General features: G+C 35.3%; 1 protein-coding gene across 2 annotated transcripts in view; it reads left to right on the top strand.

The window, feature by feature from the left end:
- Positions 1–14,892, top strand: part of PPP4R2 (protein phosphatase 4 regulatory subunit 2) — a 101,947-nt gene extending 87,055 nt beyond the window's left edge. For both annotated transcript variants that reach the window (XM_066350655.1, XM_066350654.1), the window contains 6 exons: positions 7,990–8,083; positions 9,272–9,309; positions 10,370–10,444; positions 11,027–11,170; positions 11,842–12,125; positions 12,380–14,892. In XM_066350655.1, the coding sequence (XP_066206752.1) occupies positions 7,990–8,083; positions 9,272–9,309; positions 10,370–10,444; positions 11,027–11,170; positions 11,842–12,125; positions 12,380–12,693 (949 nt within the window). In that variant the 3' untranslated portion in view covers positions 12,694–14,892. The remainder of the gene's footprint in view (positions 1–7,989; positions 8,084–9,271; positions 9,310–10,369; positions 10,445–11,026; positions 11,171–11,841; positions 12,126–12,379) is intronic.
- Positions 14,893–15,329: the final 437 nt, after the last annotated feature.

Here is a 15,329-nt window from a genome sequence, read left to right as displayed (position 1 = left end):
CACATTTTTAATACCTCAAAGAATTGGATTGAAACCCAAAATACCTTGTTTGATCCATTTATCTAAATCCTTTTTCAAGCTTCAAGAGACCAAATAAATTTTGCTTTTTTTTTTTTTAGCCTAAAAATTATTTTAGAAGTATTAAAGGATCCTCATCCTCATCTTGGTCATCTTACTATTAATGGAAGGCTGACTATTGTGGGCCTTGTTGGCCTGAGAGGCATGACTTCATCTTAATTTTGAGATGTGAACAATTTGAACAAACTTCTAGGGAAAACCAGTCCTTCCATGCACATCTCCAGGAGCCAGATGTGGTGGATATCCCTATAGGACAGCTTTACACCTTTAGGAAATTTTTCCTCAAGCAACCCTACAAGATTCTTTTTTTTTTTTTTCCTTTCCTTTACAGGGACAGAGAGAGAGAGTCAGAGAGAGGGATAGATAGGGACAGACAGGAACGGAGAGAGATGAGAAGCATCAAACATCAGTTTTTTGTTGCAACACCGTAGTTGTTCATTGATTGCTTTCTCATATGTGCCTTGACCGTGGCGCTACAGCAGACCGAGTAACCCCTTGCTCAAGGCAGCGACCTTGGGTCTAAGCTGGTGAGCATTTTTTATTTTGCTCAAGCCAGATGAGCCTGCGCTCAAGCTGGCAACCTTGGAGTCTTGAACCTGGGTCCTTGGCATCCCAGTTCAACGCTCTATCCACTGCGCCACCACCTGGTCAGCCAAGATTCTTAGTCACTTAAAAATACCCAAGCAAGGGCCATCAAGAGCTTACAGATGCCACCAGAACCAGGATGCGTTTCAAGGCATGGACTCCTCTCTCAGGCCCCTCTGTCAGGGTGAACCCATTTCAGCATGCCCTGCCCTGTGCCCTGGGGCTCCCTCTGCCTTCTCCAGGATGGGTTGCACTACCACACTGATTGTCCCCTAGCACTCATCTCTCTACCACTGAGATTTAGGGATCTGAACAACTATTGTCACCCTATTGACTATTCAGGTTGGGGAAGCAAGTGTCCTATCTCTTTCACAGCTAAAGAGAGGTCAGTCTCATTTAACCAGCAAAGATTTTTTTTTTCATTCTCTCAGTAAGTAATCCAATTAGAAGCAGCAACCCATTTTTCTCCCTTTCCCTCAGTTATGTCAACCCTTATCCATCTCAAGGATTTTCTAAGGACACTCAAATGAAGTCATGGCCTGCTACTTAAAGCAGGAAGGCCCAGAATTCTGAGAGAAGACTCAGCCAAGTTTACTTAAAGTGAAGCCGGGAGCTGGTGGGGCACAGTGGACCCTTGCTTGTACCCAGCACAGCGTCTGGGTCTGCAGGGTGATCCTTCCAAATCGTGCTAGCTATGCCAAGTTAATATTGATCTAAATATTTAAAACTAGAGAATTTTTATAAGTGTTTATTTGAGCCAAACTAATGACAGGTGCCCTGGAACAAAGATCTCAAATGCTCCCACAGCTTTTTTTCTTTTTCTTTTTTTAAACTTGAACTGCCTTTATGGCTATCAGTAGCATTCAGACTTCTTGTGGGTATGGTAATAGAAACATTGATTTATTAGGAAGTACTTGAATGTTTTTGTTTTATGTTTGGTGTTATAAAACTTTATATTTTGTATAGAACCTTTATATCATTGAGATGTCACATTTCTTTTAAAATGAAAGTTAACAATTTATATAAGTATCCTACTTAATAAGTTTTTATTTTAAAATTTTATGGAGTCCCCCTTCCCTCCCAACAAATAATCATTTTAGCTCTTTGTAAAACATTGTGCTGAAAAGATACTCTACACCATAATAAAGCTAATCTTTAAAAAATTGTTGCTCAGTTTCATTCTGTGTCATTTTAAATTTCTTTTCAGGACTTTATGATTTTAGGATTTCTTTTATTGAAGGAAAGTAGTATTTGTGAAGTTGAATTGTTTGGTATTCAGTTTGGCATTAACAGTTTGGAGTGTGGGATAACAACAATACCAAATTAATGACTTGTGGATATGTTAACTATAAATTCATATTTAGGGACAGATTTATTTGAAGGAGTTTGACTTGTATTTTTTTTTAAGATTTTATTTATTCATTTTAGAGAGGAGAGAGAGAAAAAAGGCAGAGAGAGGGGGGAGGAGCAGGAAGCATCAACTCCCATATGTGCCTTGACTAGACAAGCCCAGGGTTTTGAACCGGCGACCTCAGCATTTCCAGGCCGACACTTTATCCACTGCACCACCACAGGTCAGGCTTGACTTGTATTTTTATGTAGTATAAGAGTCTCATTCTTTTCTTCAGCTATTTAATCACATGGTATTTCCAACAGATAGTATAATTCAGTTAGACCTCATATTCCATGGTCCCTTGTTTTTAAGATTAGAAGTTTTGCTTAAATATATTAAATCCTTATGCTTTAATTTCAGGTTTTGTACTAAAATATTTAATTGGAGGAGAGAGATTACAGCTTTATTTTTGAGTTCCCATCAGTAATAGTCACCCCTGGGGATTTGAGTTGAGGAGACTTATTTTCACTGTGTACTCTGTGGTACTGTTGAAAGTAACCATATGTATATATTTCCTTAGTGATCCTAGTTAATTTTTTTTACCCACATACCCAGAAGAAGCTACATGCTGTGTATGAGAAGTTATATTGCTCCTGACCAGGCGGTGGCGCAGTGAATTGAGTGTTGGACTGGGACGTGTAGGACCCAGGTTTGAAACCCAGGGGTCCCTGGCTTGAGTGCGGGCTCATCTGGTTTGAACAAGGGGTCACTCACTCTGCGGTAGCCCCCTGTCCAGGCACGTATGAGAAAGCAATCAATGAGCAACTAAGGTGCCACAATGGAGAATTGATACTTCTCATCTCTCCCTTCCTTTCTGTCCCATCCCCCCTCTTTCTCTATCATAAAAATAAATAATTTTAAGAAGTTCTTGCATAAGATTTATTATTGAATGAAATGTGTTCAAGAAAGAGAATGCTTCATGTGGATATTTATAAATAGTGCATAGATACATAGACTAATATTAGACATTATGGTGATTCATCTCTTCAGTAAATTACAGCTACCATTGAAACAAGAGTTAAGGTGAAAGGTCAAATTATACCACTGCTTTGTGAATGTTAAACTAATTTGCTTGTGATTCTGAATTAGTGATACCACTTTAATTCTTTCAAATTAAGTTGTACTAGAAACAGATATAGGTAGGCTATTAAATAAATGTAAATGTATATTGTTAATCGTGAAACAGGTAATTGGCCAACTTCTGAAAATGACTTGAATAGTCTTTAAATGCCTAAGCATACTTAAACATAATTGCTTTTAAAATGTTTTTCACCTTTGAATTTATATTCTCATAAGTATTTTGAACTTATATTCTTTAAATTTTATTTTTAGGATGGCTGTCTATGAATCATTTTTTAATTTTTAAATTTACCCTTTTTGAAAATATTATAATTTATACATTAAAACATTTGTAATCTTTTTCTACTTTATTTTCATATTTTGAATATAAATTTGTTGCTTTTTAAAGTTTTGCAAAGAGTGGTGGGTAGAAATAGCATTTTGTTTTATTTCAGCCAGTTTGAGGGTTTGTCCTTTTTAGTGTACTTCTCCTGCTATTTGTAATAGAGTATATTTTAAATTACAGAGTGACCTATGTTCACGGTTTTAAAATGATCCTCGAGTGCCATAGGAGTACCAAAGAGTAGAATCAGAGTAGAATCATGTTATATGCTAGTTGTGGTTTCCTTTCAGAAGAGCTTTGAAATCTTTTCATGTCAGTACATTCACAGTCCTGTCTTTTGTTTGCTTGTTTATTTGAAATGGCTGCATTATTTTCTATTATGTGAACAGGTTATAATTCACTTGCTCTGACCCTGTTGGTGGAGGATGTTTACTCTTTGGCTGTTACAAGTAGTGCTTACAGTGAGCATCCTTGTACATACCTTCGTGTGTTGATGAATATTATGTGTTGAGAATATGTATAGATTTATAGCTTTTCTTTTCATTTGTAGAAATGGAATTGCTAGGTCACAGTATACACACACTTAAAATTTTCATTGATACTTCCAAATTGACCTCACAGATGTGTTCATATATACTTCATGTATACATGAATACATATAGTGTAACTATTATTTTTGTGTGTATTGCAATTGAGCCATGGCTGCAGGGGGGGGAGGTGGAGAAGCAGATGGTTGCTTCTCCTGTGTGCCCTGACCAGGAATTGAACCTGGGACGTCGACACGATGCTCTACCCCTGAGCCAACCAGCCAGGGCCCTTATACCTCCTTTTAAAGATCTACCTCAAATTAAATGTTTTCAGGTTCATCCTTGCTTCCCTGGTATGCATTTTATTCTATCTTCATAACACTTTGTACATAATGTTATTACTATTTATTGTAATTATTCACGTTTCTCTGCTTGGCTAGTGAGTTTTTCTCACTTATCGCAGGCCCTCATTTTTTTTTTTTTTTTTTTTTTCCATTTTTCCGAAGCTGGAAACGGGGAGGCAGTCAGACAGACTCCCGCATGCGCCCAACCGGGATCCACCCGGCATGCCCACCAGGGGGCGATGTTCTGCCCCTCTGGGGCGTCGCTCTGTTGCATCCAGAGCCATTCTAGCGCCTGAGGCAGAGGCCATGGAGCCATCCTCAGCATCCGGGCCAACTTTGCTCCAGTGGAGCCTTGGCTGCGGGAGGGGAAGAGAGAGACAGAGGAAGGAGAGGGGGAGGGGTGGAGAAGCAGATGGGCGCTTCTCCTGTGTGCCCTGGCTGGGAATCAAACCCAGGACTCCTGCATGCCAGGCCGACGCTCTACTGCTGAGCCAACCGGCCAGGGCCAGGCCCTCATATTTATTTGAAAGTACTAACAGTATGGCTGGACCTGTGGTGGCACAGTGGATAAAGCATTGACCTGGAATGCTGAGGTCATCTCTTCCAAAACCTGGCTTGCCCAGTCAAGACACAGACTAGAAACAACTACTACTGTTGAGTTGGTGCTTCCTGTTCCTCCCCATACCTTTCCCTCTCTAAAAAATAAAATCAATCAAAAAATAATATCGAAAGTACTAACTGTATGTAAAGACACTTTTTAGTGCAGTTGTCAAAATTATAATGTTGAAATTTCCAATGAATTTTTTTGCTTATAAGTAAATAATAATTTAGCCTGTTCAAGTGAGCACAAGAAGTGTTTTATGACGTTAGTGCCATCTCTTGGGGACTTGGTAAAATTACTTTAAAACTTCTGAAAGTATCATTAGAATGTAAACTCTCATTTTAACATAGGTTATTATTGATGATATTGCTAGGCATAGTTTGTATACATTTTCCCCTGAAAATAGTAATGATACTCACCAAATATAAATTGTTCATAGTTAGCTGCAGTTTTACCTACCTTCATAAAGAAAATCACCCAGACATTTAGTGTAAATACTGTTAAGAGGAAGTTGAAAGATACTCATCTTTTAAAGCTAATTTTAAGAGAAACTTAGTTTTTGGTGTGTGAAAGAAATTTAGTGGGAGAAAAGATATAACTAGACATTATCTGTTTAAGTATCAGTTAAGTATTTAAAATTTTTAACTAAGGGTGCTGTTTTATTTATTTTTTTGTTTTTGTTTTTTTCTGAAGTTGGAAACGGGGAGGCAGTCAGACTCCCGCATGCGCCCGACTGGGATCCACCTGGCATGCCCACCAGGGGGTGATGCTCTGCCCTTCTGGGATGTTGCTCTGTTGCCACCAGAGCCATTCTAGTGCCTGAGGCAGAGGCCATGGAGCCATCCTCATTGCCCGCGGCCAACTTTGCTCCAATGGAGCCTTGGCTGCGGGAGGGGAAGAGAGAGACAGAGAGGAAGGAGAGGGGGAAGGGTGGAGAAGCAGATGGGCGCTTCTCCTGTGTGCCTTGGCCGGGAATCAAACCCAGGACTCCTGCACGCCAGGCCGACGTTCTACCACTGAGCCAACCGGCCAGGGCCTGTTTTATTTTTAATAATATATAAACTTTTTATTGCAGCATCACAGATACTTAATGAAGTCATAACATAGGTGGTGTGTGTTTTTAAGGTTTAGAGATTAGAGATCTAGAATAGGGGCTAAGATTTAGGTATACCACTATACTCTAAAAATATGTAGTGTGTTTAAGATATATATGTATGTAATAAACTACATATTGATTGTAACATGTGAAGAGACCCTGCTCTTTAAAAGCTTTCAATTATGAGATGAGACAGACAATTTTGAAACTGAAATATGTAGCTTGGAAAAATACCTACATTTTTAAGATGGAGTTATAGTTGTTTTGTGTATTAGCTATAGGTTTCCAATTATGTGTCTTTATAAGAATGAACAAAACGTGTAAGCTTACTGTTTTATTAGTAATATTGTTGGTGTATTTCGTGCTGCTTTTTTCCATTCTAAAGATTTAGTTTTGACTTCATGTTGAATAGGTTTTCAAAATCAAAGGAAAAAAATACTCGTCAGAAACCCTAAGGAATTTCCTATGGTAGTCATGATGAATATCAAAGAACTTCAGTATTTCAGGCTGCTTCTGAATATTTGTGATATTTAAAACATTTCACTTTTTAGGTGGTATCTAGTTTTTTGGCAGAATGGTAGTTTTCTGACTTTAGGTTTGATGTTACTTGAAAAAAGACTGATTCCTGCCCTCTCAGATAACTAAAATGTTTGTTTTTCATATGAATAACATTTATTTCATACATTTTCAAAGTTTATTGTAAATCTTATACTGACTTTATAAGAATATAAGAGTATTATTGATGCTAAGAATATGAGAATTAAATTTAGTTAGTCCAATCCAAAAATAAACATAGGATTTTAAGTACTGTATGTGTAGTATAGAGGATAGTAGGACATGAGATGTGAAGTTACAAAGTGGGTTTGAATTCTGGCAGTATTACTGACTAGCTGCCTTACCTTGGGGCGAGAGGGAGAGTATTGTGTCAAATTGCCTATAAACAATGAACTGTTGGAATGTTAACTAATAATTTGAAGCTTTGTAATTTCCCTTATAAGAAGAATAAATAGATTTGTATAGCAAATACTAAAGTCTGAAGTTTATTTTGTACTTTTTAGCTGCATTTGTCTTATCTAATGGTCGTATTTGCTGTTCTGATTGTAATTCTGAGGAATACTAATAGTATGAGATCAAACTTTTTATATTTATAAAAAAAGATTTTAGTTTCAACTTATGTCAGTTTTGCATTTATTTTGATTGTGAAAATTCAGTTATGGTGGAAGTATTTGGTAAAGTTAACAGTAAGGCGTTTAAAATTGAGTATTTTTGTATTAATTTAAGTTTGATGAAGCATGTATACACAATTATAATTATAAAGCAGAACCATATTTATAGTACTTTTTCATTAAAATCATATGTCTTATTCTGCCTTATAACAAAACATTTGTAGTTTTATTAGAACACTTAAAAGAAATCTTTATGGCCCTGGCTGGATAGCTCAGTTGGTGAAGCATCATCCTGACACGCAGGTTGTGGGTTTGATCCGCAGTCGGGGCACATTCAGCCATCAACCAATGAATGCAAGAATGAATGGAACAACAGGTTGATGTATCTCTCTCTAAAATAAATAAATAAAATTAAAAATAACAAAAAAGAGAAAACTGCTTGTGCAACAGAATGCTTGAGGGAAAATTTATTTAAAACAAACTAACTTGATTATTTGTCTTTTAAACTTAAAATTAAATTAACAAATCATAGTGTTAAAGTGTTTTTCTCAATTTTTAAGCTTTTTGTTAGTTTTGGATGTTCTTCTTTGCAAGAAAGGAAAAATTGTTTTCGTTTAAAAAAGGTGTGCCTATGTCTTGCCAGTTTTAAATGTTCCATTCATTCATTCCCTTATTGTAGCATTTTCTTTTGTAGCTTAATACATGCTCAAGAAAAGTTTTATATAGCAAGACTAATAATGCTCTTTATTCTCATTATAATCAATGACCTCAGACTATAAATTTATATTCTTTTGCAGTATCCCTTTTACTATTCAGCGACTATGTGAATTGCTAACAGATCCAAGGAGGAATTATACAGGAACAGATAAATTTCTCAGAGGAGTAGAGAAGGTATTTATTTTGCTATTGAAATGATATTAAACGGAAGCATAATAGATTTCAGAAAAACACATTGAGTAAGAACTATTGTGGACACCTTTTCTTGAAATAAATTTTTCACCCTATCTGATGTTTTTCCCAAATTGTTTTCTGAATTGTGGTCAAAGTTGCAGAGAGAAATTTAATAGAGGGGCAGAGGAGGGCTTGTGATCAATTAAGTTTGGGGAAGCAGCTTAGCATGGTCTCTTGGATAGTCATAGAATACCTCAACATATTAAATGTTCTATAAAGTTCTATAATTGATATTTTAACTTTAATAGAGAATTTTACACACTTGTTAATCCATGGAATTCATTTATTTCAGTTCTGGAATTCAGAGTTACACAACTCTGGAAAATCACTGATACACAAAGAATTTAAATTGGATATTGAGAAAGATAAAGGTCACATTTAAGAATGAAGGAAACATTGGTTTTCTGTGAGTTGAGGGGATGTTAAGAAGGGAAGGGCCTTCTGGACAGTGTGATCAACAAAGACATCGAGGTGTTTGAAGAAGTTGACTTGTGTAGAATGAAGAAGGTAAAGGAGCCCTGGGAACCAAGATTGAACCAGTGAATGGAAAATTCCCTCCCTTGATTGATCCTTGACATGCTCCAGTGTTCATTTTAAACTTATAATTCAAATTTAGTTATTTTACCTGAAGAGCAGGAATCTACAGTCATTCCCTGTGATTTACGGTAGATCATAGGACCTTACTAGGTTAATATTTTGAGTCTCTTTTCTTGGGGTAGATAATGCTGCACACCAGGCATTGATTGGTACTGCTTTATAAGGAAATTCATTATATTTGACCTGAAAGCTTTAATATCTAAGTATTTTGGAGTGATTCTAACTAAAATAAGGAGGGCATGGTTCTACTCTGTTAATGCAATATGTAATGTTAGGGCTCCAAAGTAACTAGAGTCCAAAAAAAAGACTGGCATAAAAACAAAAACAAATGTTAGTAAGGTATTAAATTTTTGTCTTTTATTGTTTTAACTTTTATTGTTTGTTTTCATTTCTGAACATTTATTTTTATAGTAAAATTAAAATAAATGGAAACTTAACCTACCAGGATGAATTTGAGAAATTAAAAATAGATGGTTAAATGTTATGTTGTAGTACTTTTTGTCATATTAAACCACCAATTTTTGTTTACAGAATGTGATGGTTGTTAGCTGTGTATATCCTTCTTCAGAGTAAGTAGAGAGATTTATTTTTAGTATATAATATTCTAATTATATTATTTCTAATATATTAGTCTTAAAATAAGTTGCATTTATTTCATATGTAATTAAACATGATAACATTTATAAATACTTGTGACTCAGCCGCCCAGTTTCCAAATAGAATATTACCAATAACATTACCTGTGTGTTTTTCTAATAAAGGGATTTGGATTAAAGAGTTGTGATTTGCCTGACCTGTGGTGGCACAGTGGATAAAGCGTCAACCTGGAAACGCTGAGGTTGCTGGTTCAAAACCCTGGGCTTACCTGGTCAAGGCACATATGGGAGTTGATGCTTCCTGCTCCTCCCCCCCTTCTCTTTCTCTCTCTCTCTCTCTCCTCTCTATAATGAATAAATAAAATCTTAAAAAAAAAAAAAAAGAGTTGTGATTTACTGTAATCTTTACATTGTTGGATGTATGTCTTGTCATGGCACTCATGACAGGGCCATGGGTTCCTATTTTAGATACCTTTATAAGGGCATCTTGAGGGATAACACCTAGGTGTGGGATAGCTACTTGATGACATTCCTCTTCATGATGGAAAACTGTTTCCAGCTCTCAGGTTTTATATAGTAAATCAAGGTGTCAGTTAAGGGCACAGTCCTGAGCACTGTTAACATTTTGTTAATGAATGGATATCCTGGAAATTACAAGAGGTTTACGCAGTCTCCATTTCCTCTACCCCCTAGCTGTTTGTAGTGTCCCCCAAAATGCCTTGAGATATTGCTAAATGTCTCCTGGGCATGCAAGGTAGGGGTAGGGAGGTTGTGAGGAAAAGGTTGCCTCCTGTTGAGAGACATTTAAGGTTAAAAATATCTCTGATTTCATAGACAAAAACCGAATTTCTGGTTTTGATTTTTACAAGAATATACCTATATTGTTAAGATAATTTCATTGTTATTTCTCACAGAGGGTCTTAGTTTGGTTCTATGACAATAAGATCTTAAAAAAGATGTTGTAGACTTGTGTTTCTTGTCAAAACTAAAGCACTAAACCATCCATAACAGTGTGTGTGTGTTTTTCTCATAGAAAAAACAATTCTAATAGTTTAAATCGAATGAATGGTGTTATGTTTCCTGGAAATTCACCAAATTATACTGAACGGTAAGATACTTGATTTTTAATATCCAAAGAATTTTCATTTTCCTAATTTTGAGTAGCAGGCTAAGCAGCAGGCTTAATATATTTTTTTAATTGGGCATTTTAGCCTGACCAGTGATGATGCAGTAGATACAGGGCTGACCCGGAGTGCCAAGGCTGCTGCTGGATCCTGGGGTCACCAGCTTGAGCCTTAGGTCGCTGGTTATTAGATCCTGAGGTCACCAGCTGGAGCTCAGCGTTGCTGGTTTGATGCCCAGTAAAGTAATCAGTGGGTGCACAACTACATGGAACAACAAGTTGATGCCTGTCTCTCCCCCCCCCCCCACTTCTTCCCTCTCTCACTCCTTCTCTCTGTCTTCTTTTCTTCCTTCTCCCTACCTCTCCTACTCTGCCCTTCTTCTTTTCTCTGCCTCTCTCTCTCTACCTTTCTCTATATAAATAAAAAAAAATTGGGCTAATTTTATGGAGGATATAGAATGTACTAAACAATTAACTTGGTAACCTATGGATCTGAAAGTCAGAATTACCTTGAAAGGGTTGACTTTTAGCAAAATGGGAAAATGATGTTCATTTATCTCACCACAGGTCTAACATAAATGGGCCTGGAACACCTAGGCCACTTAATCGACCAAAGGTTTCTTTGTCAGTCCCCATGACAACAAATGGCTTGCCTGAGAGCACAGATGGCAAAGAATCAAAGTTACAGCAAAATGAGGACAAAAATTACAGGTTTGTTTGTGACTTATATTAATAAACAAAAAAATGGTTTTATAAACTTAACATTTACTGATGGTTTTCAGCACTAATTGTTTACTATTTACAATTTACTGTTGTTTTTTGAGGGCTAAAACAGGAGCTACTAGTACATGCTGAAGATGAGCATAGAAAAAGTTTGAAACTGCTAATTTGGGGAGGTCTTCTTTAAAATAGAATCTTAAGAAAATGAAGTAGTCATGATGCATTTTATTTCTTGTTTTTGAAAGTTACCAGAAAAGAAATTTGTAAATGAGTTGAAGTTTTATGAATAATTTTTTATTTTAGATTGTAAAAGGAAATATTTATATCCCATCTCAAATTTGTGCACGTTATGGGAAAGAAAACTAAGTGAGAGGATTTAAAGAGTATGTGGCAGGCTAGTTTTATTACAGGAGGACATTTAACTTGACTGGAGAATTGAACAGAAAGGTTATATAACTTGTTTACTAGTTCCTAGTGAAAAATACTCACTGAACAGTTTTAGGTTCTCTTGAAATTTTTCTCTTGTTTTTTCTTGGCCCAGATGGTATAATTTAGTTTTGACAATGAGATACAATTAAGAAATTATTAGATCTTAAAAATGAGAATGAAGAAGATGAGGAAAATAATTTGTATTAATGACACTTTAAAAAAAACATTTACAGTGACTCTGTGACATCTGGATCCGAAGGCTCCTCAGTGAACCCAGTAAAAAATAAACATTCAGATGAAGATTCTGTGGAAGCTGAAGGGCATGAGGTAAAAAGACTTCGGTTTGACAAAGAAAGTGAAGTCCGGGAGACAGCCAGTCAGACCTCTTCCAGTGAAATTTCTTCAGTCATGGTAGAAGAAACAGAAGCATCTTCATCTCAGAATCAAGACAAAGAAAGTAGTTGTACCAGGCAACACTGTACAGAAGAGGATGAAGAAGAGGATGAAGAGGAAGAAGGTATTTAGAGACCATCTATAAAAGGGTGGAGTAAGGAGATCCTCAAATCTTGTACTTCTTTTTTGCGTGAAAGAATGTAACATAGTGGAACTCTTTATAATGCTGATGTTGGGCTTTTCTCCCACATTTATGTAGTTGCTGCTGAGTGTCAGGGGATGTGATTTGAACTGTAGAATATCACAATTCATGAAACTTAACTGTTGGAGGTATTTTGAACATAAAATTTAACTACAACTACATTTGCTTGTTTTTAGAGTCTTTTATGACATCAAGAGAAATGATCCCAGAAAGAAAAAATCAAGAAAAAGAATCTGATGATGCCTTAACTGTGAATGAAGAGACTTCTGAGGGAAACAATCAAATGGAGGAATCTGATCTGACTCAAGCTGAGAACGATTTACATTCTGAAGGTAGTGAAAATACAGGCCCTGAAAGTAGTGGTTCTGACTGCCATGAAACAGAATTAGTAGGATCCAATTCCAGTAAAACTGGAGAGATTCTCTCAGAGTCATCCATGGAAAATGATGACACCACAGAAGTCACAGAAGAACCAATGGAACAAGACTAACTATTTAGAAACATTTAGATGCAGTATTTTACATACAGCTCTGGTTTTACACTGTATAAAACTTTTATGTAATAAAGTGGACCTTAGTTTTACAAGAGAAGCAGGTTGTAAAGTAAAGTATTTTGTGGGATAAATGCTGAAAGAATTGTACATGTAAGAACTGTGAATATCAGCTCCTTGGGTCCTGCTTACCGCTGACTTTTGGTTTGGCCAAATCAGTGGTTTATGTATAGAACTTTTTTTTTTTCAATTTAGAATTAAAGTTTTTAAACTGGAAAGTAATTATAATTTTGAAAACCTTTTGGAGATTATTTAGTTTATACACAAGAAAGCTTTTTGTCTTGTCTTTTTTGACAGCTCTAGCAATTTTCATATTTTGGTCATAGTTTCAGCATTTTAACATGTGAATTTTAGGGTTTCATGCTGATTTCCATATTTTATTGTTTGATTGTGTACAATGGAACTTTCAGTCATATATACATACATACACACACACACACATATATATATACATACATACATATATATTATTCTAAGGGGGGAAATGTTATATTTTTCTGTTTATATAAGAGATGAATAAATACAGTGGTTACTTTTTCTATTGGTAATGATTGAGTTCATTCTTTCAGAAGACAGTTTCTTTCTCTTCTGAGTAATTCAAGTAAAATCTGGCCCCTGTGAAACCCTGGAAATCTTAAGTCTGTTGAAATACCAGGTTAAACACATTCCAAGAGATCTGTTCAAACTAAAATTCTTTTGTATACTTCTGAGGTGCCTGAGAAAAAGACTATTATTTATGAGAAAACGTGCTTTATCTTGGAAATTGTGCTCAAACATTAGCTTACTGTTTTGTAGAATGAGTGCTTATAAAGCTGATATGAGAACATCTCAGAAAAACTAGGCAGGTTCCTTAACCTTTTGCTTTTCTGAATATTGTGAATATTACACATTTCTTTCTAAATTATTCTAGAGTATGCAAATGTCAATGATATGAAACACCACTGTACTGGAAGAATTAATATATTACTTTAGTAATGTACTGGAGCTAAGTGACTGAAGCTTTAGGGGTGTGTAGAAGCCACCATAATTTGTATGACATTTTGAAGTGAATTAAATATTTTTGAACACGCTTCTTTAACAGCCAGTTTATATTTTTCAGATCAACAGAAAGCACAATGATTACTTTAAACTCAATATTTTCAAATTCACTTATATAATGTCATGCAAGCTGCAATTTCCCTGTCAAAATTACTGGCTGCCAAATTTATACCTGTTTCTTCAGCTGTACCTTTTGATATTTAGACTTTTTAAATTTCTGTAAAGTAGATTTTGTAGAATGTAATGTGTTCACTGCCTTTGTGATGCGGTATATAACTGTATAATTTCTGTGTGTAAATTTAATGCTTGGGCTTTCAATACAGTATTCATATAAAGCAATAAATACTAATGTTATGAAATATTTGAGTACATTTTTATCAAAATATAAAGTTTTCCCTTTTTTAGTTTCAGATACCTGAAGTACACCTATGAACTTATAAAACTGATGCAAACAATTTCTGACACTGTAGCATATGCTTTTGGGTGGTTTGGGTGGCAGCCACAGTTTTGCATTCTGACTACTTAAATTGCTATGACTAAGAATACCAAATGATTTGACTCCATTTATGTTTGTAAGGTAATATACTACTGACTGACTTGACTGTCAGGTTCACAGCAGCTAGATGGTATATTTATGAATATGTCTAATAGTTGAAATAAAAACAAAATGTATTTAATGTGTTCAATAGGGGAGAAAAACTACAATTTTTTTTTAATTTTGCAGAAATGTTAAAAAGCAAATTTTAAATGTGACATTTATTTTCAGTGACCTGTTAACCTTATTTTGTTGAGGGATATTTTGCCAATGAGAACAGATTGTAAACATTTTAAGTTAAGAAATCTTGAAATTTTCTTTAGAATATTTATGAAATTGTCAATAAACCTATTCTTTAAGATCCTGTGACCTTTTGATATTTTTATTTTAATTGTGCCATGGACCATTTGTAAACAAATAGGTTTAACTTCTGTTACTTATAAATTGAAGTTTTAGCACCATGACTTTGAGGTCTGTGGTTATTTGTAAACTAGCAATTGTTATTTTTGCAAGGGCAAATGTATATCTTTATTAAATAAAGTACAATAATGGTGAATGTACCAAAATGCTGTCACTTACCTCTGAGAGGTCTGCATTTTGCTCTATAGTTTAATCATCTTAATATTGATTAGATATTCATGTGTTGATCATAGATCAAACTTGTTTTTTATAGAGGTAATTTTAGAATGCTCATGAAGTATCTTTAGAATAGATGGAATACTATAGTTAAACTGGAGAACCTTGTTGAGCTGGTTTAAGAAACTGATGCCCATTTGGAAGTCCATCTCTACAAGTATGCATAGGTACACTTACACAGACCTTGCTTTACAAAAATGGCAGTTGTAATAGTAACTGTTTGAGATGTGAATTTTTATAAGACTAATTTTAGGCACATTTTTTAACACACCAGCAAAGTCCTATTAAAAGATCTAAAGAATCTTAATGATTAATTTTAAGCTCAGTGATTAAAATTTTCTTTCTTGGCCTGGAGCAAATTGTTTAA

The sequence above is a fragment of the Saccopteryx leptura genome, chromosome 10 (genome assembly GCF_036850995.1).
Source record: "Saccopteryx leptura isolate mSacLep1 chromosome 10, mSacLep1_pri_phased_curated, whole genome shotgun sequence".
Lineage (NCBI taxonomy): Eukaryota > Metazoa > Chordata > Mammalia > Chiroptera > Emballonuridae > Saccopteryx > Saccopteryx leptura.
This window is presented reverse-complemented; position numbering and strand designations above follow the sequence as displayed.